Consider the following 27,794-nt stretch of genomic DNA (forward strand, 5'->3'; position numbering starts at 1 on the left):
CTCTGTTTTTTTGGGGGAGGGGGGGGGGAAGGCGGCACATTTTTCTAGTAGGGTGGACATTTCAGAGGCCTTTGGCCACCACAGTTCTTTCTCAGCTTTTCATAGGATGTTTTGCTTGTACACGTCATGTTGCACTTTAAGCAAAACCTGTGTGAACAGGCTTTTTCATTATATAAGCAGCTACGGATTTTGCTTGTACTCCAATATGCTAAATTTTTAGTGATGCTTCTTCAGAATATCCTTAAAAGTGTTTCTGTGTTTCTGAGAGGCAGGTCCTTTGTTGTAATAAAAAACCACAAAAAAGCATCAAAGTTACAGATAGCTGATGTGAGGTACCTTGGTCAAATGACAGAGTAAATCAGTGAGAGCAACCTGCTTGCCCATGCCTGCTTCCCATCGCTTCCTGTCCTTAACAACTGCTTCTCCTTCCAGGAAAAAGGAAGAAGTTGAAAAACCTCTCTTGGGAGGTTTCATGGCCGCTGGAACCATTTGGGAGAGACTTTTCACAGAGCAGAGAGGCCAAATGGGTGCATGGCCTTGGATCAATGTTTGCTGACACCTGAAATGTCACCCAACCGACAGCTTGCTGCTAGAGATGCTGTGGCGCTATGGAGCTTACACTACATACCCCCGTTCCCTTCTGTCTCTTTCCTTCACCTCCAAAATGCAGACATCAGTCTCAGGGACCTGAAATGTTTTGCTTGAAGTTCTCTCGTAGCATCTGGGTCAGATGAAGACCAAAGGGAGTACCCTTGGAATGAGAACAACTAAAACCAATACATTTTCCAGGAGCGTCCACTCTGTTTTCCTCCAAAAGAAGTAAACCCTCGTGCTACAAGACAGACAACGGTGTAATATTGTACTATTCACATCATATTTAATAACGCGCTAGTACCATTCAATATAAATAAATAACCATTAAAAATTACTTCCTTGACATTCTCTTTCCTCTGTCAATAGCATTTTCTGCAACAGGAAATGTTAGTAATATTCATCGGTTGGTGAATTGGATGAATTTCAGAGAACATGAGTATCAGATACTAAGATGCTAGTAAAAAACAGGTGCTGGGATGCCTCCTCGAAGCACTTTGGGCTTGATCTGCAGCTTTATTGCACCCCTCATTCACTTTCCCTGAAGCCTGTAACTCTCACTGCTGCTCCACACCTGGGCTCTCCCACCAAGCTCTGCTAACAAAACTAACATCAGAGCTGGTGGTGTCTCCTGCTGACCTACCCTTAGATGATGCAGCCAGGCTGGCAGCAGCCTGTGCTGTCCTTAGTTTGCTCTACAGGGAAAGGAATATTTGTGCTGAACTGGTTGAAACGTCTGCTAGCCTGGGGTAACACTTATGTACATCCACACAAAGTCTCGGCCCTGAACAATTTAGTGTCTGGCAGAATTTCTTGGTTCACCGATTCCTTTCTCCACAGGGTCAGGCTGAGGCAAGAGTGGAAATGGCACGAAAGGGACAGTCTCAGACAGGCACTGAGCGTACCATATCACTGCAATCCAGGGTCCCAGGGGGAAAAAACAAGAACAATAATTTTGCTTTCTTATGGGGACGGAGTGAGAAGTCATTTCTAAAAGCACGTGTGCTTTGCAGCAGGAGCAGACCCTCGCTGCAAACATCCACTGGCAGTGCCAAAATCCTGTGTAGGCCCCGCATGAGATTAAAGGCTGGGGAATTAATCACCATATCCCCTCCTTTTCATACGGGCAGAAACCGTGCCCATCTTGGAGGGGAAAATGGAAGATCATAAATCAACTCCTTTACTCCCTTGCTCTCTGCTCATGCACTAAACCCACAAAGATAAGGATGTAATCTTGTTTTAATGGTGTGTGGAATCACTGGGCCCGCCTGCCTGATGGCGGGGACGGGTCAGCAAAGCCTGCTGGAGTGCAAGGCCTGTTTACCTCATACAGAGGCTGGGACATAAAGCTCTGAGCAAGGCCTGGTTACAAAGCTCTGACATTTAGAGAATGAAAAGTGTTTTGCAGAAGCCAGGCTTCCTTCACGCCATCCACTTCCAATATGCCAGACCCTTGCTCTGTAAGGACTTTTCTAGGGTCTCGAGACGACACAGTGCTCATAGCCCGTTCCGTATCCCTTTGGTGCTGAGATGCTAGCAGGGTGGCCTTGTCACACTAAACACAGCCCCTCTCTCTCTCTGTTTGCTGCCTATTCTTTGCTTTCTCATGCCTTCCTCCCCACTAGGCTTCATCTCACTCCCTTTGCCCCTTCCTGTACTTTAACCCCAGTCCCACAGCAAGATGCCTGGGTGCTAGCTCCCCAGTGAGGGAACACAGTCCAACTCTCTCAGATACCCTTCAAAAAGCCCCTTCATGGATGCTTCCCAAGATCCCATGGGGACTATCCGCTGAGCGAGGCAGTCCTTTGCACATGTTTTTTACCTCGCTATGATTGCTTGGGAGCCAGAAGCTTAGTGCCACCCACGTCTCTTGCATAAAGGAACCACAGTTCCCTTTGCTGTACTCTCCTCCTTGCTGTGTTTCTGATTATTTTGCCAGTTTAAGACACCATTGTAAAGAAACCCCGGAGAGCAAGAAACATATGACATTCAGAAGTGAATGCCAAGCTCTACTGTTCTTCTGTGAGAGTCTGGGGTGAGAGGGGAAATGTTCTTTCTTCACGAACATGTCAGATGATCTAAGTTAAAAAACAAAACCGAACAAGGAATAGGCAGAGAACTGCAGTATAAATAAATCAACAAATAAACGTCTCCTGCCAGCCCAGAATTTCTTGGGCAGGGGGTGGTTTGATTGCTCATAATTTCCCCCCCAGCTATGCGATCCTTGATGCGGTTTGAATGCCCCAAGCCTTGTTTCTTATGGCCTGAGTGGAGATGGTTTTCAGGATGTGCTCAGAGGGGTTTCTGGGTCAATTCAAGGAACCTTCCTAGAAAAGTCAGAGACATACTTCTCCCCACGCACACACAGTACAAACACTTGTGCTTTTAATCCAGTGCATCCTTCCTTTGGTCCTCATTTGCCACCTGCTCCTTTGTCAGTTGCCTCCCTGCAGGCTGTCTTCCTGTTTCATTAAGGGAAATTTCTCTGTTCACAGGGCCAAACGTGCCTTTCAGAGTTCAGCTGGAGAACTTGTCACATTTGCTACTTCACTTGTCATTTACGTGCTCAAGATACGTTTCCTGATGATGTCTCCCCACATTCCCCAACATTCACACAGGAGATGAGTGCAGGCTCAGGGTTCCTCTTCTCTAAGCACTTCTCTCACCCTCCTCCGCCCCAGAAAGGTGTCCTCCTCTCCGAAGGTTTAGGAAGCAGCTTTTTATATGTGATTTGAGGCTACCAAAGTGACTGAGGGTGCTGCAGCAGGGTCGCAGGCTAGGAACAAAACTTCCAGGTCCACCCACCTTTGCCCCTGCTTTCTGGTCTTTGCAGGGGGATGCTCCACGTGGATGGCCTTTGAGGTACAGTACCTGCCAGAGGAACTTTATCCAGAGGGCACCAGGCCTGGGAACTGGGACAGCATTTTCTGAAACAACCGTATGTTAGGGCAGTTCAAGTTATCAGCTGAGATGTAGGCACCGGATCCTTTCTGAATTACCAAACCCAAAACAAGGTGCTTCAGCACAGCTCCCTCCCCAGTACCGATGGCTGACCTGTGCACGTATCTGAGTGTATCCTTCAGAGGAAGGGCCTCTCTCACGCTAGCTTTGCTTTTAAATTCTTCTCCAAGCATACCTCAGGGTGACAGATTCACATTTGTGCTTTTGTGACAACTCCTGTCCTTGAAACACTGCAGCTCATAACTGCTGTACCGACGCTCAGGTTTCACAATATGCCACGAGACATCTTCAGAGGCACCTGCACCCATCCTGGATTTCAGCTTCTTTGCTGGCACAGCAGAGAATGGAGATCGCATCTAATAAATTTCCTGTTTAATGAATGGTTAAAAACACAAAGCCCACGAGGGAAAGGAGGTGCTCCTCTCCCAGATGGGGAATGGGAGACAGAGCACGAAGTCAAAAGTGAAGAGCTGTAGGATCACAGGGCACCACATCAGCTCTGTCCCTGCTCGTTACCACCTTTTGGGCAGTGGGAGCTGATTGACGTGGCTGTGTTTTGGGGCATTTGTCATCCTCCGGTGGTGGAGCTGAGCGCGGGGCAGAGCAGGCAGCGTGTGCCGCTGCTGTGGTTGCTGAGAAACTTCAGGAGCAATCGCTGCCCACTGCCTCTGTCAAAACAAACACAAGGTGAGGTTAGAAAAAGGTAGAGATCTCAGCACCACATCCAGTAGATCAGGGCAAGAAAGGCATTTCCAAGAGAGCTGTCCCCTGGCACAGGTAAAAACTAGGCAGGCATCACCAACCATTTTTTCTCAACCACGCTACTTATACCTTCAGGCTGCAGATATGGCGGGGGTGCCGCTTGTTCTATCTGCACTGCAGAGTCCTAGCAGGGATATTTTATTTATGAATTAGCAAAAGTTTTTGAAGGATTTTTCCCCCCAGTGTTTTTGAGATCTGAGGATCCCTCTCTGGAAGCTCTGAAATGCAGGTGAACTTCTTTCCTAATTCCCTATTTCCAAATATCACAAGGCAGCAGGAGTCCTATGCTAAACCACGTTCTTCTTGTTCTGATGCCTGTAAATACACGTTTGCAGTAAGAATAAGTAGGTTTTATAACACCAGTCTTGAGCAATAGCTTTCAGGGCTTTAACAAAGAAAAAATACAGAGAGAAATTAATTCCCACCTCCTGCTCTCAGAAGCCAGAGTCTGCATTTGTAGGGACTTCGGTTTCAATACGCAGTCTGCAGGGATGCATGCTGTGAGAGTTTTTGGATCTCACCCATGATCCTCAGTCCCAACACATTTCAGATCCTCCCTAATGGTTCTCAGGGCTGAAAAAAGGCAGAATTTTTAGTGCAGAAAAGCACTTTTGAAAAATAAACGTTGAACTCTTCTTTTTCATTTTGTTGCCTTATGAAAAGGCAAACAGTGCCACATGCATTATTGTCCCCCCTTGATAGATCTGCCCTAATGGAGTTTTCTTCCCTAGACTCACAAGCGCTGCCATGGTTCATCTAGACACAGCCAGGAGCAGTGGGAACGTAGGCAAGGAAGAAAGTGGACTCCAGCTGGGATAAAATAGCTGCTATTCATGCAATACCCACTGAAGCCTGATCTTCGCAGTTTATGTGATCAGCAGGTCCCATCACGCTGCCTCTGTGGCAATCCAGAGAGCAGGCACACATGCCAAGAAGCCCTCTAAGTGGGCTAACTGGAGATTAGCAGAGCACCAAAACCCACATCAAATAATGTCTGCCTGGCTGATGTCCACAGGCATTAAAGGGGAAAGAGGTCTCTGGGAGGTCTGGAACTTGACTGGCCTCATCTAATCCTTAACAAGGACGAGTTCCCAGGAGGGGAAGACAGAAATACCCTCCCTATTGTGTCTAAGAACAGAACATCCTCAGGGGAAAAATTTTACCTCTTTTTTTTTTTTTTTTTCTTTTCTTTTTTTCCCTCAGCGTTGTTTCATCTAGAGCACGTCTGTCAAGGTTCTGAAGCTCAATAGTAAGAACCTCCAAAACTCAACATAGCTGTCAGCAGACACGTCAATTTAAAACTTTACAGGGGGTGTGGGTGTGGAATCTGATGATTTTGTTTGAGTGCTTTCAGCTGAATCCACTAAGCTTCTCAAGGCGGCACACTCACACCCAAAGCCTTTGCAGGTGCCTCCTGGGGTGGATGCTACCTGCACACTTGGGTCAGAGCAGCTGCCCCAAAGGGCAGATGATAGTGCAGAAAGGATTTGGATCAAATCAATAATGCAAGTGGAAAAAGCTCCCCAAAATCTACAGAGCTGACCCAGTAGAGACTCTGGCTTGAAGGCAGAGAAGTGATACCCCATACCAGTTAGCTGGAGTCTGAGTATTTATGAGCTGAGTTCAGGCAATTGTACCTTTAGTCTGCCACAGACCCAGCACAACTGGGTATATAAAATGAACCCATTACCACTAGAAGATTGCACACAAGTGCAGGTTAAGAGAGGTGCTGCTGCCTACACGTAGGACTAGCATCATTTTACATTTGCCAGGGTATCTGAAATATTCATGAAAAGCTGGCAGAGACGATGGGGTTTGTGCCCTACAGGAGGGCCAGGTAGGATTCCCGTGGTGGCACCAGGTGTCTACATTTAGGCAGCTGACTCCCATGTCTGCATCTGCTGCTGGATGTGCAGGTGCTGGGATTGCTTTGCGCTTTGTATGGCTGTCACTCAGAGATGACGGGATGATGTGGAAACGCTGTACACAGCTACAAGCAATGCTCATACCAGATCAGTGCAGAAGCTGAAACGCTCATGACTGCCTGTATAACAGCTGTCAGTTTTGTTTCCCCTGGCAGAGCTGAGCTGAATATTGGGGTCAGGACTGAAAGCAACCGTAGAATATCTTCCAAAGCAGGAGTAAATCATTCAGCATCCTGCATTCTGCCACGAGTATGAGTCATTCCAGGAAGAGTTAGGTACTCCTGAGTTGGATGCCTTTATTTATTTTATTATTTTTTTTTTGTGAATTTTGGGCTAGGAATCTGCCAAGGGCAGACACTGAGATCAAAGGGCATAGCAGCTGACGGAGGAGGACATGGCTCCTCTGAAACCTGTTCATCATTCTCTATTTCTAAGAAGATATCACTGAACGCTTATACATTCCTGCCCTCACCTATGGTAGTTACCATAATCCCTCCCCCTCCTGCTTAACTTTGCTTTGTGGACCATGCAGGAGCTCATAGTGCCTTCAGCATTTCTCCTCAGCAGCAGACGTATTCCTAGCTCTGGTAACGTTGGTAGTGAGTCCTTCAGGCTTTGTGAGAGCCTGTGTAGGTTGCTCTTTGCTGGTTCCTGCTTTCAGATGGTCTGAGTGTCCCGTCAACCTTTCCCTGCAGCACCCACACCACGATTGTTCACACAAGACAAAAGCAGAAGGTGGAGGTGGAGGGGCAATCAGGGAAAAAAAGTCATCTGCAGAACAGTGATCTCGTTCCACGTGCTGTTGAACAACTCCCCCACTGAAGGGAGTATGGACCTGGCAGAAATCAGGGAGGAAGGAATTTGGCTTGTCATTACTGAGTGAAACCATGAGATTCTTCTGCCATTCTTCTCTCTGCTTCCATGCAGGCAAAGCTTCTGTGGGGACTGCAAGGAGGTGTGAATGAGTACAGCATGCAGACAGTGAGTAAAGATGAGGATCTTGTGCAAACGGTGACATGATAGGGGAGTTACTGGGACTATCGCGTATGCAGTCTTTGAGGAAATAATAGTAAAAATAAGGAAAGACATACAGACTATTTACCCTGTCAAAAATGATAAAAAGAAGGGTACTCACACTGGGGAGCTGGCTCTCTGCCTACACCTCTACTCTGGGGTCTGTGAATCCACGCTTGCCTTCATTAACCAGGGTCGGCCTCTCCGTCCTCGTGTGCCAGACCAACACCTAGAGGGAACCACAAAGAGTTCAGGGGCTCTGGATGCCTTGCAAATGCTGAGAGCAGTGCATCCGCCAGGGGGAAGGATCCTGAGCAACCCAAGGCTTGTAGCTGTTGGAAGTGTGTGGTTTAAAGGACTTCAGACAGGGCCTGTGGAGGCTTTAGAGGAGCATGAAGCAGTGACGAGGAGGAGAGATCATTTTGGAGTGACACCCCACTCAACCCTCTGCCAGTTCTGGGTTTGAGAGAAGTAATGTGGGCACAAATTGTATGGCTGAGGCTCTTTATTAGCACAGTTAGTGTGCACAGCACTAACTGTTCCTCAGCGCTCGCTGAGCTTCTCATCTGTAAAGCATTTGGCAGGCTCTGCCCGCTTGCCTTGGCACTGTTCGGAGCTGAGGTGTGCTGGCACAGAGCAGGCACGGTAGAAGATGGATGGGGCATGGCAGGAGGCCACGAAAGCAGCCAGGATCTAGCAAAGGGGATGTACTTTCCAGGTCTCTTGTGATGCTCACCTTTGTGCAGTTGGCTGCTTTGGGCTCCAGCCCGTCCATAGTCACTAAATCCTTCAGCAGACTGGTTTCCTGGTAGCCTCCTTTAACTCCCTCCAGCTTGAAACTGGCTTGAGGCTTCTCCAAGATCAGCTTGATGCTGATGGCAAATCCAGCCATGTCAATAGCAAAGGGCCGGTTCGGGTCAAAGACGGTTTTCCACCCCACCACCTTCCCTGCTGGGCTCACTTTTGGGGATTCGTACCGCAGCCCTCCGACGAAAGCCACCGGCCAGACTGACACCCTCCTTGTGTAGCGCATCTGTGTGCCAGAAGGAAACAGTGCTGTGAGAAAGCAACCTTGCCATGCCTGTCCCGGCCCATTAGCACACCATCCTCTGTTTTCTTTGGCACCTGTCCTCCCCCGTTGACTTCCTACACAATCGCATAGCTCCAGGCAGCACAAGATCTATCTCCTTCGCCTGTGCTGCTGTTTGAAGAGCTACAGCCTGCAAAGCCATGAGGCTCTGCTTGAACACTCCCTTCATTATACACCCAACTCGCTGCTTTTCAGTGCCCACATTCAGTCCCTCAGAAGAGGGAAAGCCTTTCTGATCTCATCCGAATTTTTATCACTTTTTGTAAATGACAAATACAACTTCTACGAGGACTCCACCTCCATACCAACTCCACTCGCTCCAACTTTACCCTCATACAAGTCACCTCCCTCCCAGACTGATGGATCTTTGTCCTCCCTTACTGCAGCTTTCCCCCGCCCCTATTCTTCCATCCGTGGTTACTTCCTAAAAGAGTGTGGTTTTACTGAATTTGCCACAAAGGACCTGGAAAGAAATAAGAAAGGATGAGCTTAACAGAGAGCTAAGAATTGCTGAAAATGGGAAATGTGTTCTGATGCGTAACGTGGTATTCTGACTGGTGTGTAACAGTTTGGCTTAAATTGGTGACAAGGGAGTTTACTGAACAATCATTTTTTGCGAGTTTGCAACAGACTTGGCATCTCACAAAAGCCAGGTTTCCAGCCAAAGTCTGGGCAAGCTTCTGTGATCCCAGGGGCACAGATCTGCTGTGGTGGCTGGAACCCAGAGTATGGAAGGGCAGGAGAGGAGAAAAAGTGGATTAGAAAGTCAGTCAGCTTTTCTAATATCCCCTACTCATCACACCCCTCCAAGAGAACTGATCCATGCTTTGCCAGAAGTTTATCATCGGTGCTTATTTAAATCATCAGATCTCTTTGAGAAGAGGTGTATATTCTGGGGTATGTATTCTCTGACCCCTCTGAAAACAAACCCAGGAGGCAGTAGTTGGTGTAATGCTGTGTGAATGGCTATTGACATCTGCAGCACACACCACAGCAGATGTGCTTTTTGCTTTTTCAGCCCTCTAGAGAACGGCTTCTGGGTTGCATAGCTGTAGGCTTGTGTCTGCCCTATACCCAGCTGCCACCGAGTGCAGGGAGAGGAAGGCTCCAGGCAGCATGCCACAGCCTTCGTTTCCCATTTAATGCTTGCAGTCCACACAGGAGACCTGGCTAAATTCATTATTTTTTTTCTGTCCCACGTAATTTTCCGGCTCTTACCTCTTCAAACAGCTCCAGGCTGTAAGTGTTATCATCGTCGGCAAAATACACTACCCCTTCTGGCGGCGCGGTGTTGCTGAAGCTGTCCCTCAGCCAGTGCAGCCCCAGGTTCCTCTGCAGTGTCCCCCGCGGGGTGTGGGATGGGATCCAGGACAGCCCCAGCTTCAGGCTCTTGGGTGTCTCCACGTTGAGGTGGGTGAAGTTGAGGCCTGCCTTCTCCAGCAGGTTGGACACCAGGTTGGTCCTCCGGGGCGAGTCCTCCACCACCACCCAGTGCAGGTTCTGCACGTGCAGGAAGGTGTTGGCCAGGCGGGTCAGCTCAGCTTTCTGCACCGGCCGCGTGTAGGTGGGGGTGATGACGAAGATGGTGGGCAGGGTGTCTGACCACGGAGGGGGCCGGGAGTAGACATAATTCTGGATGACTTTAGGCGTTGCCCTTATGCTCTGCTGCTGCCGAACGCATGATGGGAGGCCTTCATCTCTCAGCGCAGAGGTACCGTTGAGGAGAGCTTTAGAGGTCGCGTTCTCATCTGTCTCTTCTGGGACAAAAGGAAGGAAGAAGAAGAAAGAAATTAGAGAACTACCCACTGCTGAGCTGCCTTCTCTCCAGGGGATACTGGGGACCTATATTTCTGGAGTCAATGCTCAGCACATCAGTCCTCTCCCTGAAGCCAGCCAAAGGTGCACACTTCTAAGAGAAATCATCACACTCATCACAGCCACAAGCACGGTGACAGCAGAGCTCTTGCACTTACTTCTCAGCAGGCTGAGGTAGCGGGTGGTTGGGTATTGGTGCCACAAGGTTAGGAGAAGAGCCCATGGCAAGGCGATCAGGAGCGTGGTAAGAAGGTTACGTCTCCTCAGCATGCTGCAGAGAGCTCCCAGTGCCCAGGCATCTCTCTACCTTTCAGAACAGAGAAAAGAGTAAGACCTCTGAATTATCAGGCAAAAAAAAACACTGGGACAGGTAGGTCTACAGGCCAAACTAATAGACTTAAGTTTGGTTTGCTTGGCAGGAGGCATGATAAATGTTGGGCCCCGATCCAGCGAAGCATTCGTCTAAGTGTAAGTTTACAAGGAGACCCATTAACGTTGCAGGCCTGAACCATTATCCAGCTGCCCTGGCCAATTCCTGTGCTATTGAGCAGAAGCTTTTATCTATTTTTGTTGCTGTAAAAAACTTCCCGCTGCCCCACAATGAACCCACTGACCTTGGCTTCTTGTTGGCAGAATCTTGTCAGAAACCTTGCAGAATACAAGCCCAAAGAGGACTGTTACCTGCTCCCTTTTCAGAGGAGAAATATTAATTCCTGACCTGAGTTTGTTTTGAAGATTTATTTTTTTTAAACTATGTGCAAGATTTGGGTTCCTGCAGGAAAAACAGAAAATGTCAGGATGCCCAGCATCTCTTTCAGCCCTGCAGTTTTAATTCATTCTCCTTATGCAGATTCATCGTTGCGATCAGTGATGCACATTATCACCCACTAAGTTTTCCAATAAAGTCCCTGCCTCGGTCATTCCACAGTGCTGGTGATGCTTGCTGCAAGTTTAATTATTCCACATCCCTTCCTACCCCTGGTTTGCTGTTTTTGGCTACTGCAGAATTTAGTCTAAATCACAGAATAATTTCTTTCTTAGAATTTCTTTAATGTACATGACTAAGACATCTGAGAAATCACAACAGGTAGCAGTTATTTTTTGAAACTCCTTCTAAAAGGTGAGAGGAACTAAAGGAAAATAAAGAGAAATTAAGGACAAAAGTATCAGGAATAACCAACAAGGGATTGTTTATTTACAAATAGTCCAAGCTACATTAGTCCCATGCTTCATCGTCCACAATTGTTGGGCTCCCACTAAGTCAACATGACTAAGAGCAGTCAATCTGCCTGGAAATGAGACCCTTGGCTGTTTGAGGTAGATATGCCTTCAACAAAGCATCCAACACTAGCGATTAGTTTGGAAAACACAGACTGAAGGACTTGGAAGTCTACTGGAGACTCCTTGTTTGGGGACTTAACTCAGCCCTGTGTAGCCAGGGTGCGATGAGATGCCAGTCCTGGCTCACATCCTTGAAAAGACCGTGTATAGTCATATGGGCATGAGATCCAAGGGATGACTTTGGGAAGTCCAGCATTAAATGGGCTTGCCTAGGGCATATGGTGCCTTCTGTATGGCTCTGGCACAGTCAGGAACATTTTCCTCCAAGTTTTCCTCCAACTTCCAGCTTCTGCTTTGGTCCCTGTATCCGTATGAAATCTCCCAATACTGTTACCACACACCAACACAAAAAGCAGTGGTTTAGAAAGAGGAATACACTGCAGAAACACTGAACAGCACAAAGCAAAATTACTTGTTGCCACCTAAGGACTTTCTGCTCTCTCTACAGCAGGATGCCTGATGTTTGAGAGACTTGCCATTGCTGGATTTTATTCCCCTCTCCCTCCTGGTAACATCTGTAATCTGCTTCCTCTGGGATTCCTTTTTGATGCCAAATACTTCTCCTGGTGGATTTCCTCCCTACCACAGAGACGCTCACTGGGAGGCTAAAGGGAGCATAAAACATCCATTAACCTCCTGCAGAGACATTTCTGTTGGAAAACTGCAGTCCCACCCCCTGGGAACTGGAGAGCTACTGTATGGCACAGCCCCTCCGGGCCCTCTTGTTCTCCTAGGCTGAAACCAATTTAAGGGAAGAAGGCTACAGCATCATATAGATATAAACGGAAGAAAGGGGGTTCAAGCTGGATGGCTCTAAATTCCTGCCCTGCAATGTCTTTCCAAGGTGTACTGAGGGCTGGCCATCTAAACCCAAGCTCTTCAAAGGGTCACAGGCACACCGAATGCAAAGGAAACTCTTCTTGCCCAGGATCTGGGCTCAGCAGCTCCTCTTCTGTCCAAAGGGGAAGGATTGCCCTGCTTCAGCCTTAGAGGATCATATATGAAAGAACATAACTACTGGACTGAAAGGGCTCTGCCTGGGAGTGACAGCAGCCACATGATAGTCCCAGAAGACATAAGGGGATGCTATTCCAAATTCACCCTCTGGGGTCTTCTTGGGCCCTTTTTTTTTTTTTTCCTGATATTTTGCTTTGGTCTCCCTGCTAAAGCAAGGACCATGCAGTCACAGGGCTCATCACTGCTCTACCACCACCAAAAATCAAACCCACTTCAGCTAAATCTGACAGAAGCCTCGTATGCCTCAGCAGGTCTTCTGGCAGGCAAGTACATACAGGTAGCCATACTCACGTGCCCCCGTAAGGAAACTGCCTCAACATGAGCTTATTCCTTATTAGACACCAACGGTACCGAGCTGGAGCAATCACAGTACAGAACCTGTCTCCTCAAACTAACCACTTAAGGTGACAATCCCGAATGCTCCTTACCCCACACACAGGGCACACCATGGTGGCTCTTCCTCCACTTTGGAAAACTGACCAAGAAATGGGCCAAAGAACTGGGGTGGCTGGGGGTGCACAGGAGTTTGGTGAAGCCTTGTGCTGTAAACATGCTGTCTCTGCTTAATTTTACTGCTTTCTGATGGCTGGACCCAGGGCAGGTACAAGAGATCCTTGAAGAATCAGTGCCGAAGGCACGGGTGCCTGGTGAGCTACAGGATGGTGTTACCCACAGCGGGGCTGCTCTCCCCCCAAGAAAATCCCCTCTTTTACCAGAGCAGCAGCACACAGCAAAGCTTCCTGTCACCTGGGGCCACGAGGAGAGACAGAGACATCAGAGAAATCCAGGCCCTAAAGCAGAGCTCCTGCGCTGCCTTGTAAGGGCAGCAGACACCTAGGTCCGTCCACCCAGGCTCTGGCTCGAGGGCATGGCAGCTCCTTGCTTCCCCTGAGATGCCTGCAATTCCAACCAGCTCCGTGCTAGAGTCAGGCAGCCAGTGTTTCTTCCCGTTAATAAAAGGCCTTAATTACACAGGCACGGCTTCCCCACAGCGGGCATGTCATTCTGCAAACTCGGGTCGCTTCTGGAGGGAAGGCGAGGAGGCGGCGGTGGCAGCTGTGTTACCAAGAGAGCACGGAGGAGCGGGGATCAGAGCCTGAACAAATTCCCTTTCTAGTTCTTTCTCCTCCTCCTCACAGGCAGCCCTGTTCATGCTTCCTGAATGCTGCAAACAAGCGGAGATGCTGCCTGTGCGTGCAACTCCCCTGTGTGTGCTCTTTGCTCATTTATTTCTGTGTGTACCTCCTCGCTATTGCTTTTCTGCAGCGTGCAGTGCTGGAGAAGTTAAGCCTCGCATAAAGCACCGGGTCACTTGCGAACCTCACAGAGGGGTCTGAGTTTCATCCTGTTTTCAGAAAACCTGCCTTGGGATGTGATGTTTTCTCTTTAAAACCTTACCTTCTCTCCCCTACCGCTGCCCCCCTGCATCCATCATGCTTGTGCTCTTCTCTGTTCCTTTATATTTTTTTCACCTTTCTTTTCTCAGTCTTTAAGAGTTTCTCTTATTCCCTGTTTCCAGGACTACAGGAACGCCCTGCCCTACTGATGGCTTTAGCCTTCATCCTCCCTCCTTCCCCACACAAATACCCTTAGCATTTTCTTAATGTCCACCCCGCATGAAATATTTCCCACAAAGTGGTCCATTACAGCATCAGCCCATCCTCTTGAAAACACAGCATCAAAACCCAGTCACGTGTCAATGCCTCTGGGTAGCTTGCTGATGGCCCCAGTGGGGCTTGCAGAGGTTTACTGCACATATTTTTACCTACATTTTATAATTAAAAACAAAGTCCCCTAAGTGGCTCAGATTAATTGCATGCCTGGCTGGCAGGCATAACTGCGCCTGTTCTTGGCACGAGCAGCTACTCTCCTTCTGCCTTTAAACCCATTCAGAGCAGATCCTATTAAAAGAGATCCAAGATCACAAGGAAATTTTTGTGATCGGCTAAATCAATCTCCAGCAATCATCCCGTAATTCCTGGGTTTAAGCTGTAGAGGGCAGGGACTGTCTCTTAATGTGCTTGTACAGTCCTGCACTGATCCCAACAGGAGCCTCTGGATGCACTTGCAATACAAATATTATTGATTGTACTCTCTCTTGCGGGCTCTTCTCCTCCCTTGCTATTTCCCCTGTCCTGCCTATTCCCCTTTCTCCTCCCTCTTCTTTTTTAACTAGTGTCTCCTGCAGCCCTCGTTTGTGTTACGCACCCTTAACAACATTAGCTGGATGTTTGATGGATGCCTTCAATATGCTGCCTGTAGCCTTCCTGAGCTGTTTTCCAATTACACATCCCTCTTCTTAATTTCATCCATCAATCTTTTGTTCTCTATTAAAAAATAAACACACACACACACAGAGTACAAAGCTGAGCACGATAGGGACAAAATGTTTCTTGTGCTACTCTTGGCTCACGCTGCTTTTTCAGGCTTCTCAATTCCCGGGACACAACAGCATCCAGCCTCCGTTTAAGCCCGCGTGCTGGGGGGATTAATCTGAAAGGATTTGAGTGAAGGGAATGGGAGAAGCACACAGAAGAAGAGCCCAGCCACATCTTCTGGATGCCCCAGACTGATGCTGAAGAGAAGCACGATCTGGCTGAGGCTCGGAGCATCACGTGTGAGCGACCCCTCCATCCACTAGGACCACAAGGAGTTTGGTATTTCTGTTCTGAGATTTCAGTTCTGCTCTCCACCTGCCTGATTCAGCATGAGAACGACACCTTTCAAAGAGTTTGCTGTGCAAGAAAGGCATTGCATCCTCTGGTTCAGGGCAGCCGGTCTGTTTGACCCAGGCACACAGACCCTGAATGCTGGACCAACCCCAGCCCCAGGACTGTGTGTCTGCAGCCTGAGACGCAGGCTGTAAAGATCATTATTTTCCCAGAGGGACAAGTTTCACAGTTCAGACAGTCCCTCAGGGACATCCCACCACCCGTTCTACGGACTTTTCTAGGCAAGCGCCCAAAGCAAACAAATTGCAGCTGAGAGAGCCAAGAAATGCCCCTGGTCTTGTTTTGAGCAGTGTTTGCAGCATCCCCTGTGTACCTTGGGAGGAGAGCAGAGAGGAAAAGGGGGATGTGGGGAAAGGAGAGGGGCAGAGCTGGAGCAGAGCTGCCAGCAGGGCACAGATGACTCCTAATTTCACGCACCAAAACTATCAGTAGCGTTTGGGCTTTGTTTTGCTTGCCTTTTGCTGCCTCTCTCCGTCAGTCCCTAGCCACCTTGAGGAAGTCCATGCAGATTTCATGAGTTCCCTAACTCCTGGTGTGGGAGCCGCGATGCTGAAGGCAGAGCAGGGAGCTTTCAATTATTGATGAGAGCGACCTCTCTTTAAACAAGGAATGCATAATTCATGGCAGCACCGGTATTTGTGGTGATCAGCAGCGGCTCTGTCTCTGCTTTGCTCAAATCCACAGGAAGCCGCTGTCCCCTCTCCCCCAACTCCCTCGGGCCCACCGGAGCCTTCAGCCGAAACTTCAATGCTGTTTCCAATCGAGACGAGCCAAGATGCTGCAGTGCTTCCCCTCACCGGGCAGCCTCCTGCCTGCTACAGATGTGCACAATAAAGTGGGAGGAGGGATCCGAGGAAGCACGGAGGTGGGTGGAATGGGTTATTGCTCGGGGACAAGCAGGGGTAATTACTGTGCAAACACAGCCACCACAGGACATCGCTCAGCAGCGGGATTCCCCTGGCCCTCAGACAGGTCTGCAGGCATGGTGCTGATGTGGGACAGAAAGGGCAGACTAGATGTGAAGGACAGCACCCGAGGGCTCGCACCCAGCAGTATTTCTTGTGGGAATGGGGGGACTGAAAAGCAAAGAGACAAAACCAAGGGAGAGACAAAACCCAGAGAACCGCAAATAACAAAACAAGCCAGGGAAGGATGGCCCAGTCCTTCCCCAAGGCAGGAAGAGCAGGGCTACCAGCAGCTGCGGGGTTTCAAGGCTTGAGCCCAGCTACAGGCTGTCGCTCAGCACATGGGCTCCCATGGGGACAACTTCCCCGGGAAGTGAGTCACTCCGAGTGAGGCAGCCGTGCTCCCCAAGCCCCCGCTTCTTCCTTGGATGTAGCACGAAGCCTTCATCCCATCCTTGGCAGCTCCAATCCCTTCGCCATATGGGACTGCAGTTCTTTTCAGCCCAGAAGCCAGGCTTTGGGGAAGCCCAGAAGTCAGGCTTTTTGTCTTTGGGGAGCTTGCAGTGTGCACCCCCAGCCCTCCTGGGCCTGCATGAACCCAACTCAAACATCTTCCTCCAACCTTGGACCTGTGACATCTGCGGGCAGCTTGGCATGGCACAGAGAACACAGAGCACCAAAATCCTTATCCCAGGTCATGCCTAAGCAGTGCAGAACCAAGGACGGTCAGACTTTATGCTGGGTTTTGTTCCAAAGTTATATAAAAAATGCAGAAAACGAAAAAAAAAAATATGTTGGAAGAAGCTAATTAGATCTGCTGGAGAGGTCCCATGGGAGCCAACACTTTTGAGACAGCTCAGCCTGCTGTCCCCAGGTAGATCAAGGGTATGCAGGCATTATCTGGGCTATCAGCAGGAATGGAGATAACCCAGTTCAGATATAGACTAGACCTTGAACTTGTCTGCGAAGGCCAGTTATGCAGAGCCCGAGAAAGGAGGTCTGAAATAGGTTATTTTTAATCAGCATGGACCCAAACGTCCTTCACGACTGACCCGTCTGACCTGTAGCTGCCTTCCCTGAGCATCAGTGAGGATGGGCTACGACTCGCAGCGACGCAGCCCTCGACCCAGTTCTCATTTCCCTGCATCCGTGCCGCCTGTTCCCAACCAGAACTGCAATCCAGGGGTGCCAGAAATACCCAGGGAAAGATTGGCAGCCTGGGCCCAAACAGAAGAAAGAGGGACCAGATGTCTCCTGAGAAAGCCAGCTCTCTCTGGAGAGACCTATCTGCCTGGAGTTATCCTTTCTCAAAAGGAGCTCGGGGGCTTATTTAAACTACAACTTCTCTCCCCTGCTGCCAAGCACTGGCAGAAGTAAGGTCCTTTATAGGCACTGACGACTGTTATAGAAATAACCACTCCAAAGGTATCAGTGACAATCAGCCCCGTATCTACATTGTCAAAAAAAAAAAAAAAAGAAACGGAAAGAAAAAGCTTTCATTTTTTTTTTTTTTTTTTCCAAGGAGGCAAAATAATTCTAAGGAAGCAAAAACAATGCTGAATTGTTCCAAAGTGTCTGTGCATTTCATCCAGAGCTTTCCCTACTGTGTTAACAGCTGATGCCTGTACAGCGGGAGTGGGAGCTGTCATTTTACACGTTTCTTACAAAAGCAGAAAGGAAAAACCCATAGTTTTTCCTTCCAGAGCATTTTCAAAGATGGAGAGGAATTACTTTTTCAGAGAAAAAGGCATTAGGTATTATTTGAAGGATAATTACGTTTCACAGATGCTTGTTTGGGGGAAAAAATAAAATCACCTTGATCACAAGCTCCTTGTAAAGATATGGGGCCCAAAGGCCTCTGGTAGCAGCCAGAGTGCAGGGATGGGCTTTGATCTTAGCTGTGTGTCAATACGACATCAAATGCAGACCTCCAGAGGAACACGCTATCACTAATGCATGCTCTTGATTGATTTAGATAGCTTGTTTTCCCCCTGCTTTCAAAGGCAGTGTTGAAATGCTCTTCCCTGCTGGACTCCCCGGATGCTCCTAGGGAGGGCAAAAGAAACCAAAGGAGAAGCTGCTCTGGCTGAAGTCACACTGCCAGCGAGCAGAACAGCCTTTATGCCACTTACAACACAAGCAGAGCTGGGGATGTCAGCTGTCTGCCTGAAACAGGTGGAAATACTGACATTTTAATGCTTACACGTGTGCGCTGGCAGAACCCAGAGCCCTTCATGCACGGAAAGAAGCGAGGGCAGAGGACACGCGCAGTGTAGGGGCAACAACCCCCCGGTGTTTTTATTTGGGAATGCTGGCCAGATTGCATGATCAATGAAAGCACCAGAGCAGCTGAGGTTGGGAGTGGAAAGGGGAGAAAGGCCTTGGTCTCCTTCATGGACATTTTTGCTGCAGCGGCTCTCCGAGCGGCGTGAAATATGCTAGCTCCGTAACCAGCTGAGATGGTCCAAAATGCTAATTCTGATCTTTCCCTCCAAACAAATCTTCAGCGCTCATTAGATCTGCCACTTGCTGTGTGGCGTCCAAGTGTTGTGCAGACGCCTTTAAAAACAAATGGAGAATGGAGAAATAAAGTGGCACCTCGAGAATTTTCATTTGCAGTAGATATGCGTTATGGTCCACTGCTTGATTTGTACCTTAAATGTCACAGCAGATCTGTATGGCTTCGGTTCGATTAAAAGAAAGACCGGGATGAAAAACAGCGAGCCAGAAAGCTGCAGCATTTGTCCTCTGCCTTCTGTGGGTGAAATGAAAAGGGAGGAAGGGAAGAAGTGGCAGCAGGATGATGGCCAGGGCACTGCTATGGCTGTCCTGCTGTCCTTCCCTGTCCTAACAGAGGCACTATTGCCACTGGACCATAAGCAGGCAACATCCAAACTACATGCCAGGGCATCTGAGACCAAGAGACCCATATGTAACTGATAGGTCCCTCTTCTGGGCATGCCAGCACATCAGTCAAAATACCTCAATTAGGCACCAGCGGCCAGAAAGTTGCCCCACATCATGATGTTGAGGAGTTTTTCTTTGTAGAAAATGTGTGGAAAAGCACTTAAGCAGCAGATACATTTTGGTGAACAGATGGAGCTGCGGAACAGCAACAGCCACGTACCCCTTCCTGACAACAATCCAACCCTTCCAGAAAGAAAGGGTGCAGCTTTTGATTTCTGTTTCTCCACGTCTTGCATGATTGAAATGAAAGAGGTTTGTCTGCTGGGAAGGCAAGGAAGACAAGCTCACAGCACGAGAAAGAAACTGCTCTCTCTTAGAGCATACAGAGCTTGTTCTCCTTCTCTGCTGTGTCCCTGAATTGCAAATGAAAGTAACCTGGTCTGGAAGTGGTCTTTGCACATGGCATCTATGGTTCTTCCCTTGGAGGGAGGTCGATCTGTGCTGTACTGTATTTCTAAGCTTACCTGTGATTTTGTGTGCTTCAGGCCGCTCAAGACCTGGATGCAGTCTTGATGCTACTCTCCAAGTTGCTAAGTTGTCTGCTCTGCCTATCCCTTCAGCTTTGTGTGATCTCTGCACAAATTACAGCAAGAAAACACAGGGAGGTGCCTCTCCCCAGCTCTCACATCCCTGCACTCACAGATGCTGGTGAAATGCCCTCCTTGCTAGCTCCTTGCCACCTGCACAGGGTGCCAGCTGGCCTGGGGCAGAATAACTGAGGAGCAGAGACTTCGGGTTGGCAGGAAGAGGTGAATTGGGCTTTTTTGGAGCCCTGGGAGCTCAAAGGCAGGGAGTTCAAAGGCAGATGCGGCTGCCCTGAAACATCAGGGCAGATAAAAAGCAGTCTCTTGTTGAAAGAAGAAACGGGCTGCTGATCTAAGTCTCAGAGGTGGGTTTGAACCTCTCCCAGTTCTGCGGGTGAATCCGTCCCTCTCCTTGTGCTGGGGGGAGGCAATGCCCTCTGCTTATCGAAAAGCTCTCAGAGCACCAGGCCAAGGTGCAGGATCCCCACAGAGAGCGGTGTTGGTAACAGCTGCATGGCACAACGAGAAACTGGATCTCTAGAAACTCAGAAGTGGCTTAAAATATGGGCACAATTTGTCCTTACTGGGCTATAAACTCCTGCTCCCAGGGCACGCTTCTGGCTGCTTTCCATAGTTGTCTTCCTTCACCAGATTTTATACATGATGTGACTAGTGCACAGCCTTTTCTCTCTTCCTGCAGTGAAGTCTCTTTCTTTAACCCACTAATTCTGTCCCAGTAGAGGGATGCTGGGTGTGTGTTACCCAAATTGAGCTAACCCAGGAGACTGGCCTCCTGTGCTGTACCTAATTTCTAGGCCACGTGTGTTTGCCAGCTGATGCTCAGGTCAGGACCCACACAGGAGAGAAATACCTAGCATCAGATCTTAGCTGTCTGCTCAGCGGCATGCAGAAGGGAGCACAAAAGGGCAGAAATCACACCTAGAGCCTATTCTGCACCAGGGTTTACCAGCTACAGGGCTCAGCCTGGCTTTGAGGGAGCAACAATCCTGCTGTGGCATGGTTTGCTGAACAAAGCTAGCTGGTGGCAGTGTATATAACGCTGAATGGGATCCTCTGAGTAGGTGTTGACACCACAAGCGTCCTCTGCAGCACCTCCAGAAAAGGCTGTTGGGTGGGATGAAGCACACAGGGTTCGTCTAGCAGGATCATGTCGTGACTGGGTGTGCGAGAGGGGAGGCTGATCGTGATATGGGGCCTGTGTGGGACTTGTTGTCAAAGCAGGGGACAAGGGAAGAGAGAGCTAACCCCCAAGGCTCTTGGAGGTGGTACTTTTAGGAGCAACTTTTAATTACCCTTTCCCAAAGAATCCTTGGGGGTAGCCTATATTCCTCCACAGAAGTCTTTTCCGTATAGAGGTCAGCAGTGATGAGCTGATGCTAATGAAGTGCTGAGCAGTGTCCTGTGTCTTCCCTTGTGATGGAGCTGCTGATGTGTATCAAGTGATAAGAGATTTGTTGTGTTTTCCTCGCTGCTCCAGGAGTCCTGCTCTAGCACGAAAGTTAGAAACGTCACTTTTGCTGTCAAGAGTGCTCCTGCTATCGCTTGGTAACATGATTTTGGGAAGCCACATCCAGCTGCTGACAAAATGGAGGTTGTTAGGAGTAGGAGGACGTTTCAGGGAGCAAAAATGGGGTGAGGGGAGAAATGCTGGCCATGCAGTCTGCCACGTAGTAGCACTTGCCAAGCCACAATCAACTTCTCCTTCCCAAAGACCTGGTGGGGGACACCTGGGCTAGCAGGAGCCAGTGGTTAACCCCCCTGGCCTCCTTTCTGTTGCTCCAAAGAGCTGGCACATGTGCCTGAGGGATAGAAGAAGAAAACTTGCTGTGTATCTTGGAGCCGGAGGGCTTGTCAGCTTGCCTGCACCGCTGCCCTGCACAGCCCTGCGATCCAGCTCGGCTGGGCTCGTGTTTGGCTTCAGCAGATGCTGCTTGTGGGCTTTGTAGAGGTGCACTGGGATAATCAGGATTTGCTTTCTGTTTGCCTGCTAATTTGAGCCCCCGCTGTGAGATTTGGATGTTTCTGAGGATTCTGTATTAGCTTTAATGATTAAAAAATTATTTCAATGCTTAGCGAAGAAGATGCATGATCTATCATTGAAGCCGCTTAGCAACAGGACTCATTAGGACATGTATTAGTGCAGAAAGATACCCTTGCCCCAGTGTCCTCCTGCAACGACTATCCACTCATCTAAACAAGATAAAGGTCTTTGCTGGCCTCCTCTGAGGCCAGAGGATAAAGCACTCAACTGTGAAACAAGATTTCTCCGTTCTTTTTGCAGCTTCAGCTATGCATATGTATGCAGATCCAGGCAAATCACTTCACCTGCCGCAGTGCCTCAGTTCCCCCACAGGTAAGATAAGCACAACGATGTATAAGCACACTGGAGAAATGACTTTCGAGTGCCAGAGCTCATTACAAACAAAACAAAACAAAAACCTATAAAACCAAACCCTTGCAGTGAATAAAAAGCATCTTAGCCCCTTTAGCTTATATGAACCACACAGTGTGCATTGCACTCCTGAAGCCCAATGTACAGTTAATTAATTATAGGGGAGAACAAAGATCTTCTCCGAGCTCCTCAATGCCTGATAGCAGCCGTGCAGAGATGTTAAAAACTTGTTACCTGGATTAAAAAAACATAACTTTTGGCAAAGCCTGGCAAGGTTTTTCTGGTTTCCCTGGGGGCTATAAGCAGTAGGATGCTATTTTGCTCACAGGAACGCTGAAAAATGTCCTCTCTGGGAGGAGTGCTCAGTGCTTTTAATCCCTAGTCATTCATTGATCTTCCCAGGCAGCACCACGAGAGGGAAACTGAGGCAGAGAGGAGGAAGCAGGTATAAAATGAATCATTTTGGTTCAAAGTATAGGAACTGAGGTATTACTGGGCTTGCACTCGGGCCACTGAGCTTTATACCTGACAGCAAGAGGCAGAGCCAGAGCATCTGAGCTCTTTTTGTGGAGATTGCCTTTTTTTTTTTGTGATCCTTCCTTAAAATTGCAGGAATGTGGCAGCACAGCATTGGCGCTCTGATTTATTAATTCCATCCCATCCCACCAGCCCATAAAACAAAAGCATCTGTGTTTGCTCAAGAGGAGCACATGAAGGGCCTCATTCACGTCAGAGGTGGAGAGGGAAGCTGGCAGATACAGGCAAGTCGTCGGCGCCTCCTTCCTTTTCACCTTTGTATGGATTTGGGCTGGGGGAAGGGTGCATGGAGGTGGAAGGCAGCAGTCCACGGGGTATCAGGAAGGAGAAAGCTAAGGTGACTCTGGTGGTCTTCATGAGCTGGGCAAAGTGGAGGGGAGGAGGGACCCAAGGAACGTGCAAGGCTGGGCTACCTCCAGCAAGGCAGGCATCCCTGCACTTCAGAGAGGCCTCTGGATCCTTTGTGGCCACCAGGGCTCACCCAGAACTGTCCTTAGAGGTGGCCCTTCATATAGGCTTGCCCTAAGGAACCCCACTCTGCTGCTGTGGGCACTGCCAGGGCTTTCGAGAAGCCCTGAGGTTGTCCTTGTGGGGAGCCCAGCACTGCTGCTGAACCCACAGATACGGGCATCACCAGAGAGCAATAAATTAAATCTGCCAGCCAGAGGAGGAAGATCCCCTTACAACAGTTTATAGCATGCTTTCAGAATCAGAAAGGCTTAGAGCGAGACAGATATTAACTATCCTACTTTATGGGGCATGGATGGGGAAAGCAGCAAGCAACCTCTACTCCTGCTGGGCTAGGACGGACCGTCCTGCTTCTAGCAAGAGGTACTGAGAGTTTTGTCCCACACAGAGGACCTGGCTAAGACTGCTTTTCTATCTCTGCCCCCAGAGGCAGCATCTTCTGGAGCTGGGTTGCCCAGTGGCACTGCACTGGGAGCATCACCACAGGGCAAGCAGGGGCTGCAAGCTGCTGCCTGCCCAGTCCTCGGCTTTTCCCCAAGTTCTCCCACACAAGGGCTGCCTAGGAGCGATCCCTCCTTGCTGGCAAAACGCAGCTCCCATGTGCCCTGTACTCCCACACACAAACCCGCTGTGAACTCACAGAAGGAAACAACGCTGCTGCTCTGAAATCATGTAACCAGAACCGTGACTGTCTGACTGCTCGCCCTGTCCAGCTCCGGGTAATCCCAGTGCTTCGCTTGGCTACAGGCAGGCTGAACTAGGAATAAGTGCCCTTGCTCTCGTTGCTGAGGGGTAGCATCCAATTTTCTTTTGTAATGCAGCAGTATTCATAAAGCAGCAGCACACGAAGTTGCCCAGGCTGCTGGCAGCCTGTTCAAATCAACAGCAGAGGTAGGGGAAGCAGCAGCGTGAGCACCACTGGACCAGCTCAGATCTCAGCAGAACTTAACCTGAATCAGCTCCCGCTGACAAAAAACAAACCTGTGAGAGCTAGGTGTCAGCATGCAGGCTGGAAAACACAGATTTTTATTTTTTTCGCTTCTGCATAGAAATGAAAGTAGGAATTGCCCCAGTGGTCTCCATTCAAGCACATCTGTCTCCTTTCATCCTTTGTCTCACATTGATCACTGTTGTGTGTTTCAGAAGGTCCAAGAAATCCTGTGCCTGACAACTGTGAGAGGTTGAGGCCTGAAGATTTAGATCTATTTCAAATGGACAGTCCCGTCCAGTGACGAGCGATCTATAGATCCATCAAAATGCCTCCTCCTCCCTCGAATCCTTCGCCCAGCATCAGCAGCACCTGGTAGCAGTGAGTTTCATATGTCACTACGCGCTGCACGGGAAAATACTTTTCCTCAAATTGCTACCTTTTGCGTTTTCCTGAGTGCAACGCAGCTCTAAGAAAAGTGATGTAGAGAAGCATTTATTCTCCTCGTTCTACGATGCTGGCTGCTTTGTTTTTTCACCCCGGTGTCCCTCCTCATTTTTCTCCCTGAGCTAACTAGCCCCATCTTAAGGCACATCGCTGTGAGCAGGAGGCTTTTCTGGGAACACCTGCCTGAGGAGGGAAAAATGGCAAGCACAAGCTAAAGGACCCTGTGCTGGAGCTACGAATCCCAGCTCTGTGTCATAACCCCGGGAAAAGTCTCTCCTGGGGAAATTTAGCTCAGATTTTATAAATGTGAGGGATGTGCAGAGTGCACTGGTTTTAGCTTGGGGAGAAGGCTCTCAGCCCCCCGCACCGTGCGGCAAAGGAAGCCAACAAGGCAGCTGATTGAACACTTGGGAACACGGGCAAAGCAGATAAATTCGAGCTCTTAAGGGAAGACCTCCGGGAGCACTAATGTCACTTGAGAGGGAGCTAGAAGAGACTTCTCCGAGCTCTTAATTATGAGCCTGCACAGCTTAGAACAGGATAAAGGATGGAGCTCTTTACAAAGGCACCGACCGCAGGTTGGGGCGCAGTTTGGAGGCACATTGCAGCCTGGAGGGATGGGTCGGGTCCGAGAGGAGGGTGATGCTGGCTGCAGGTCTCATCTGCATGCTGTATTTCTCAGTCTGTTTATGGTTTTAAACTGCAGTCCCGTTAGGCTGAGCTGCTCCCCAGTGCTTCTCAGAGAGGCAGGGAGACGCCGATCTGATCCGATCCGATCCGGGGCTGTCTCAGCTCTGATGCTATCAGCTGCAGCGTCTCCCTTGTGAAGAGGGGGGTAGTCACACTGACAAACAGCTCTGCATGTGGGCAGGGAGTGCTCTTCATCACGTATGCGGAGTACTTGGGGATCTCTGGATGGGAGGCTGTGCGGGTGAGCATAATGCTTATTGTTAAGCAGAAAGGCCGGGAGCACAAAGGGCAGGAGGATCCCGGGTTTCTCCAGGGCTTTGCAGGTGCCTTGGACCTGGCTTCCAGCCTGCCTCATTCCCACCTTGTTAGGCTTCGTCTTTTCTTAGGAACAATTAAACACAAGGAGGAAGGGGACAGATATCATCTTTCCTGTGTACATCCTGCAGAATAATTGCAGAGCTCTCCCAGGGCGATTTTGCATGCTCGGTAAAGGGCATCTTTGGAGCCTATCAGGTATCTCAACCCTCACCATCGCAGCGTACATCGGGAGCGCTCTGCTCCTCTCCCAGACGTCGCCCTGATGGAACAAGGAGGTGAGGGGCAGCGGGGGCCAGCTCTGAGAAACGGGGCTGCGAGGAGGTGACCTTCACCAGGGACCACCCTGGGGACGAGGGGAGGAAAGAAGCCCAAGGGTAAGGCTGGAGTGAGTCTGCCCCGTGCTCTTTGCTTTGCTCTTGGGCACTGGGGATGGGTCCTGGCCTGCTGCTGAAGCAGAGGGACGTGCCCTGCCATGGAGCACCTCCACCAGCATGGACAGGCAAGGAGAAAGGGCACTAGGCACACAGGAGATGCCGCCTTGAGCTGCCCAAAACAACATTGGCTGCTCTGCAGGGAAGATCCCATTGAGCAGTGCTGAGTGCTGGTCACAAAGACGTTCCCAAATCACAGAAAGCAACGTGAATTTAAGGGCTGTGGGGTTGTACGCCTGGAAGTACGCTCTCTCTTGCATGCATTTGGCTGCTCTATAGCTCTGTACAGCTCCCTAGGCAACAGTCTTCCCAAATGGCACCGTAACGAAACCCAAAGGTGCAGGAGCTAAGCTCACTAAAAACCCTTTCCATGGGCATGAGTGCCTGCAGCCCAGCTGCCTTACTTTCTGCCCATGTCTCACAAGTCAGGCCGAGGCCCCTCTCCGTGAAGGTGGCCACATCTCAGCCATCCCCTGTGCCAGCTGCTTGAATCGCTTTGGAATTGCAAGGTTGCCTAAATGGTTTATCAATTATTGTAATTATTATTATTATTATTACTGCCACACCGAAAATGTCAAAAGAAGCCAAGAGGCCCTACATTGACACCATCCAATTCCTGAAATACCCGACACCACAGGCGAGCCACTCAGTGCAGCCACCTCTGGCACGGGCTGCCCTGCGGAGCCCGAACTCAGCGCAACTCAAGTGCCCTGCAAGTGATACTGAAGCAGCTCCCGGGAGGGAAAGGGGGGGGGGAAAAAAATAAATCTCAGCCTCGTGCCAGGACACAGCGTGTGCTCAGCCGTACACCGTGTGCCCTGCCAGCAGAGAGCTTCCAGGAAACCAGGGGGTGAGCAAGAGCCATCCTGCTTCGAGGTATGGAAGGAGGGGGCTCGGTGGCATGCAGACAGATGTGATACCCGGCCCCACCGGTGCCCCCCTCCCTGTTAGCTGAGGCTCATCTCCCCAGCATCCCCTCCAGTATCTCATTTTGGAGCAGTGGCAGCCTCCCTGCTGCCAGGACCCTTTCCTGCTGCTGCTGTGCACCCAGCCTCATTCCCTGGTCCCGTCTCCCAGCCTTGGGCTCTCCAGCAGCACCAGGGATGCGAGGAATGCACCTCACCTTTCTCACCGGAGGAGATTTGAACCCGAGCAGCATCAGGGGACCAGACCTGCGTGCGTACCCTGCTGTGCTCAGCATACATGCTCTGCACCAGGAGGCCTCCTCTGAGCACAGGGAAGGCGCTGAAAGCACCTGCAGAGGCTGCATCGCTCGTGCTCCCCGGCTCACTCGCGGAGCCCCTGCGAGCCTCAAGTTGCTGGCTGGGTATTTATTGCCAGTCATTGCTGCTCTGCTACGGGGATGCTCGGCGCTGCCCCGAGCACCCCTTCTCCCCGAGGTGTGCGTGGAAATCGCCCCCCGGCAGGCCTGCCGAGGGAGATGCTGAGGAACCAGCTGCTTCTCCCCAGCCTTGCTAGCTGCAGGGGGGGGGGGAGCTGCCAGCCCCAGGGTGAGCAGCAGAACGAGGAGGGAGGAATTCAATACGATACAATACAATAAAATAAAAAGTACTTTCCAACTCACCCACCCCAAACTCAGCATCCCCAAAGAACCCCCTTGCGCATGGCGAAGCAAGAAGGGGCTGGGACCCCCCCGGGGCTGGGAACCACCCCTCCTGGAGCTCTCCCCCGTTAGGGTCTCCCCCCTCTCAGGGTTTTTTTGGGGTTTGGCGACGCACGGGACCCCAAGGTCACCCCCCGCCGACCCCCCCGTCCCCGCAGCCGGCGCTTACCTGGCGGCCGCGCAGCCTGGCCGGGGGTCGCCGGGGGCGCACGGCGGTGCCGGGGGGGTGCTGCTGCCGGGGGGCATCGCCCGACACCGCCGCTGCTGCCACCACCGCGGCCGGCAGCAAGCCGG

The 27,794-nt window shown here is 50.0% G+C and overlaps 1 protein-coding gene across 2 annotated transcripts; it reads right to left on the reverse strand.

Annotated features, from left to right (window-relative positions):
- Positions 1-781: 781 nt before the first annotated feature.
- Positions 782-27,794, reverse strand: LOC116493379 (galactosylgalactosylxylosylprotein 3-beta-glucuronosyltransferase 1-like). Of its 2 annotated transcripts, none has more exons than XM_032194746.1 (6): positions 27,670-27,794; positions 10,317-10,465; positions 9,562-10,100; positions 7,990-8,286; positions 7,375-7,482; positions 782-4,220 (listed from the first exon to the last, which is right to left on the reverse strand). In XM_032194746.1, exons 2-5 carry the CDS (start codon positions 10,426-10,428, stop codon positions 7,396-7,398), a joined length of 1,035 nt encoding a protein of 344 aa, XP_032050637.1. In that variant the 5' UTR covers positions 10,429-10,465; positions 27,670-27,794; the 3' UTR covers positions 782-4,220; positions 7,375-7,395. The 2 variants fall into 2 exon arrangements, with proteins under 2 accessions (XP_032050637.1, XP_032050628.1); XM_032194737.1 differs by having other exon boundaries at positions 853-4,220; positions 10,317-10,461.

The sequence above is a fragment of the Aythya fuligula genome, chromosome 1 (assembly GCF_009819795.1).
Source record: "Aythya fuligula isolate bAytFul2 chromosome 1, bAytFul2.pri, whole genome shotgun sequence".
Taxonomy (NCBI): Eukaryota; Metazoa; Chordata; class Aves; order Anseriformes; family Anatidae; genus Aythya; species Aythya fuligula.

Bases quoted from the DNA above. Each gene is read 5' to 3' on its own strand.
- LOC116493379 (XM_032194746.1), bottom strand. From the start codon at position 10,428: ATGCTGAGGAGACGTAACCTTCTTACCACGCTCCTGATCGCCTTGCCA. The intron at 10,101-10,316 runs GTAAGTGCAAGA...CTTTTGTCCCAG, and splicing joins CTACCTCAGCCTGCTGAGAA to AAGAGACAGATGAGAACGCG. The intron at 8,287-9,561 runs GTAAGAGCCGGA...TCTGGCACACAG, and splicing joins GCCTGGAGCTGTTTGAAGAG to ATGCGCTACACAAGGAGGGT.